Source organism: Octodon degus, unplaced genomic scaffold (assembly GCF_000260255.1).
Source record: "Octodon degus isolate 3935 unplaced genomic scaffold, OctDeg1.0 scaffold00164, whole genome shotgun sequence".
NCBI classification, from domain to species: Eukaryota; Metazoa; Chordata; class Mammalia; order Rodentia; family Octodontidae; genus Octodon; species Octodon degus.
Window position 1 is genome coordinate 1743353 of NW_004524740.1, and position 4883 is coordinate 1748235.

The window sequence follows — 4883 nt, forward strand, 5'->3', positions numbered from 1 at the left end:
TTTGTACCTATGTTGTTTATTTATTATTTCTTGCCTATATCTTGTAACATGAGAAACTACTTTGGCAGTAACAATACACAATGTACTAACCATTGTTACTCTCCTAAAATCTTGTTTTGAGATTTTGTACCATTGTTTTTATTTTTCTTTAACATAAAATAACTGATGTCAAAAAAAACAAAACAAAAAAAAAAAAAGAAAAAATAGATAATTCAGCAGAAACAGTGGAAGACTTGTATGTTAAAAATTAAAGAACGTTGCTGGCAGAAATTATTTTAAATTTTAGTTTTTATTTGTATTTTGGAGACAGGGTCTCATTAAGTCACTAAGATGCCAAGGGTGGGCTCAAACTTGGGGTCCTTTTGCCTCGGGCTCCTGGAGTGCTGGAATTACAGATTTGCACCATTACACCTAGATGTACCAATGTTCTTTTCTCCTTTTGTTTGAAACAGGGTTTTGGTATATAGTTTAGACTGGCCTTGAACTCACTATGACTATAGCCCAGGCTAACTATTAACTATTAAAAGGTATGTAGTAACTGGTATATTCAACAACACTGAAAAATTATGCTGAGCAGAGAAGCCAGTGATGAAAGACCACACTGCATTTTTATGAAGTGTCCATAACAGGCAAATGTGTAGTTAGGTGGTAGATTAGTGGCTAGAGTAGGTAGCGTGTTGGAAAATTGATAAATTTTTGGCTCTTGATATATCCTGCCTCAAACTGCAGAGTACTGGGATTACAGACATGCTGAAGCATGTCTACTCCGGAATCTTTTATTTTCTGAATGTGCACATGTACTGGAGATTGAATCCAGAGTCTCTTACATGCAAGTGCTTTATTACTGAGCTATATACGTATCTGGCTAGTATTTGTAATCCCCCCACCCCCAATATTGGGATTGAACCCAGGGCCTTAGCACTGATCTAAAAACTTCCCTTTCCCCCTTTTTGAGACAGGACCTTGCTAAGTTGTCCAGTCTGGCCTTGAACTTGGAGACTTCTTGCCTCAGTCTCTGAGTGCTGACATTATTGACAGAAATTAAAGAAGCTCTCAGTAAATGGAGTGGCTCTTCTTGAGTTGGACTCAATATTGTCAAGATGGCAGTTTTCCATATATTAATCCATAAATTTAGTCTACTATCAAAATTTCAGCAGCCTTTTATTTTCTTTTTAGAATTTGACACTGACCCAAGACAAAATTTTGAAAAAGGAAAACTACTTGATTTCAAAACTTAATGTAAAGCCACAGTTATTAAGACTGTGTGACATTGCTCCTGCAAGGCTAGGTATATAGATCAATGGAGCAGAAGTTAGAGTACCCCAAGATACCTTTACACTTAGAATTAATTTTAACAAAGGTATGTTTTTAATCCAAGATTGCTGTACTTGAACAGCTCCAATATAAAAGTCTCTCACAGCATGTACTGCAGTATAACTCAGACTGCATTGCAATCAAGCCAGCAAATGCATCACTGTTTGCTGAATAAACTGCTGCGTCATCCTTGGTACTTGGCATGTTACAGTGCTGGGATCAGTGTGGGCTTCTAGTTGGATTTTGTTCCAGGTATGTGTCTACCTTGGACATTCATGGTAGATTAAATTGGGGATGTTTTGCTTTGGAGTAATGACTGTGGGTTTTTATTTATTTTAATATTAGAGGAAGATTGTGGGCAGCATCCATAAAAGATTAAGAACTCTAGCTTTGCTTTTGGATCTGAGAGTGCTATATTAGTGGTGGGTTGTTTTAGGAAGATCCCTTTGGTGAAAGGAAGCAGAAGCTTGATTACTGAGTGTGTCTCTTCTATATGTTTTTCTGATACATTTCAGTGTAAAACTCAGTGCTTTATTTCCTTTTTGAATCTTTGTGTTTATATAATAAAGGCAAAGACTACTTTTTTGGACATGGCCTACATTTGTAGATGCCTAGAAGTATATAAAATTGAGCTGCTTCTGCATCTGTGCCTGCTATAATGTCCTGAACAAATACTTCACTGCTCTACTTTATTCTGGACAATATAGCTCCTCATACCAAGTAAATTTCACTATCTTTTCTGGCCACTGACATAATATAGAGAGGGTCTGATGAAAAGTGGTACAGACCAAATAACAACCCAGGGCTTCATTCTTTTTATTATGGCTGATGGTCATGTCAAATTGGGTGACCTGGCTGTACTAAGATTAAGATTTTTGCCTTAATCGATCATTTGGCATAGCTGTACTCAAGGCCATTTGTGCATTTCTCTTTTGGAAAGTTTTTCTGGAAGGTTAATATGCTCTTACTAAGTATAACTGTCTTCAGGGTATTTACTATTTCTATTCATAATTTTGGTGAGGATATTTTTTTCTACAGTGCAGGATTGAGGTTAGTTATGATCCTGGTGAATTATACTATTAGTATGTTGTATCAGGAAGTTGTCGTTCTGTAGATGCTAAGCTGTTAGTGTCCTTCTTTATTTTTTTCTTCCATTACCAGGGAGCAATATTATGAGCATCTGCTTAACTAGAACCTCAAGTAGAAAGATTCTACTGTATAATCAATTATTGTTTATTCTTTATATTTTATTCATATTTGCTTTCATAGTAATATCTGTATCCCAGAAATCATTTTATGCAGGATTTTTCTTCCCTAGTTAAGTTAGACTTCTCTGTCTAAAATATTTGTCAGGTCCCCTTTCTCTTCAAAGATTTTTTTCTTTTTTTTTTTTGTGGGACTGGAGATTGAACTCAGGACCCAGCTGTCTCCCCTGTCCCTCTCTTCAAACATTTTATCCATATATTTTCTGTATCCATTTGGTATTAGCACTCTTCTTATCTTCAAATTCTGGTGAATAAAACCTTTGTGTCTCTGTATCACTGCTTTGACCTGAAATTAGAATTATGGCTTCCAGTTTATTCAGAGTTCCTTTGTAGTATAGTATATTTTCTTTCCACTTGCTTTATGTCCCTCCTTATCTGCTTTTCCCAACTTGGAGTAAGCTTGATAGTATTACTTATTTTGATTGGATCTTAGAAATTACCTACTTACTTTATGCGGTCCTTTTCCCTCTGGACTACATGACCCCATTCTTTCTTGGCTTAATTGTCCTTGTAAACTTTGCCTTCTTTTTTGCCCTGGGCCCTCCCTGTCATGTGCTCCTGGCAGACAGGAAAGGCTGTGGAGCTTTTCTCTGATGACTGTCAGAAGAAAGTGACTATTTTGAAACATGTTACCTTCAACTAAAAGCTGTTGTTTTCTAATTACGCAAGATTTTAGATTTCTCCCCTTCCCTTCAGTGTGTTTGGAAAATTAATTCTCTGTGTGAACAAATACAGGGTAGAAGATGTGAAAAGAGGAAAGCAAGGAAATACGGAAATTTGGGACAGAGTAAAGAAAAAAACCCTGTAGTTTGAGGCCATCAGGAATAATCTAACTGAAGCAGGGCCAAAAAGTAGGCAGAGGCATAGGATCTCTTGTCCTCCTGGGTTTTAAGCAGCTGCAACAGGAGGAGAAACTCCAGCTTGTATGTACAAGGCCGAAATCTGAAGAAAAGGCTTTCTTTCTTTTGCCATCTTGATATGGAGGGTTCCTCAGAGGAAAATAAGGAGATGAGATATTACATGCTTCAAAGGTAAGTTTTTGATACTGTATTTGGGCATTATGTACCTTTAAACTGTATAGCCCTGACAGTTAAGCCCTAGAATTTATGGGAAATTTGATTGGATTTTTTTGTGTGTGTCTGTAAGAAAATGGAAGATGTTAATTTTCAAAGCAAATAAACAAAAACTGGCATATTTGCTCCTGAATTTTTAAATCTTTATTTTACTTTCAAAATTTGAGTGAGGGGCTGGGGAGATGGCTCAGTGGAATAAGCGCTTCCCTGGCAAGTGCAAGGGCCTGAGTTCAATCCCCAGTTCCACAAAAAAAAAAAAAAAAGAATGCTAGATACAGGACTGTGTAGGTAATGCTGTACCTATGTTGAAAACAAGCAGCTGTTTGTAGGCTTGCTGTGCAGTTATTTATTAAGGAAGTTCACTGGTTTGGCTGATATTTCAAGAGTGAAGTCTTGTCAACATTGTGAAGGGAGGATATTCTTTGGAATATCCTGTCAAAAGTAGTTTTGCTTAAAACCTGTTTAGGATACATTACCAGCGCCAGGAAAGATGCCTGCTGTAGTTGCCTTCTTATATTGTTGATGAGGGTGTCAAGCTCCCTTTACTCCGTATCCTTCTTCATGTTAGAAATCAGGCTAAATGCTCTTGGATGTCACTTGATCAGAATATGCAATGGAATAGGTGATATACCATTATAAATATTGGAACAAATTGTGCTGTGGAAACGAAAGCAACCAGACTGTGTCCTGTGCAACAGTGTCTACTCCCAACCCTCTGTGGAGGAGGCTGGGCCAATGCTACAGTGGAGACAGCCACCTTGCGATGATGCTGTGAGACAGACCAGAGGACTGCTGTTACCATAGGAGCTGCCCATTTCTATGTAATTGGCCTGGGCTGCGTGGGCTACTTATCTTCATGGTGGGAAAGTTAATTATTATCATTTTTTGTGAACATACTGCAAGATTCTTTTGTTTACAGGCATGTGTTCTTCTTATGTCTGGAGCAATAAAGGAGGAAAACAGGATGGAGAAAAATTTCCCAGAATGTTAGGTTTTTTGCTATTTGATTGCCCTTCAGTGTAGTATGTGTTATATAACATTGTCATGTTTCACATGGACTATAAGATTTATTAATGTGGAAAACTAAGGGCAGGGGCTGGAGAGATGGCTCAGTGGTCTAAAGCACCTACTTGGAACAAGCTTGGCAAAGCACAGGGACCACGGTTCAATCCCCAAGCACCACATGCCAGCCAGCCCCGCCCCCTGGTGGGCTGAGCTGGCCACACACACA

At 38.0% G+C, this 4883-nt stretch overlaps 1 protein-coding gene across 4 annotated transcripts in view; it reads left to right on the forward strand.

The window, feature by feature from the left end:
* Acaca (acetyl-CoA carboxylase alpha) overlaps positions 1-4883 on the forward strand; it is a 292108-nt gene that overhangs the window by 46212 nt on the left and 241013 nt on the right. The window contains exon 1 of one of the 4 annotated variants that reach the window (XM_004643004.2): positions 3140-3610. The exons of the other annotated variants lie outside the window; for them this stretch is intronic. Coding sequence (XP_004643061.1) covers positions 3558-3610 — 53 coding nt within the window. The 5' untranslated portion in view covers positions 3140-3557. Of the gene's footprint in view, positions 1-3139; positions 3611-4883 lie in introns of those variants that run through there. 4 annotated transcript variants of the gene reach the window in all.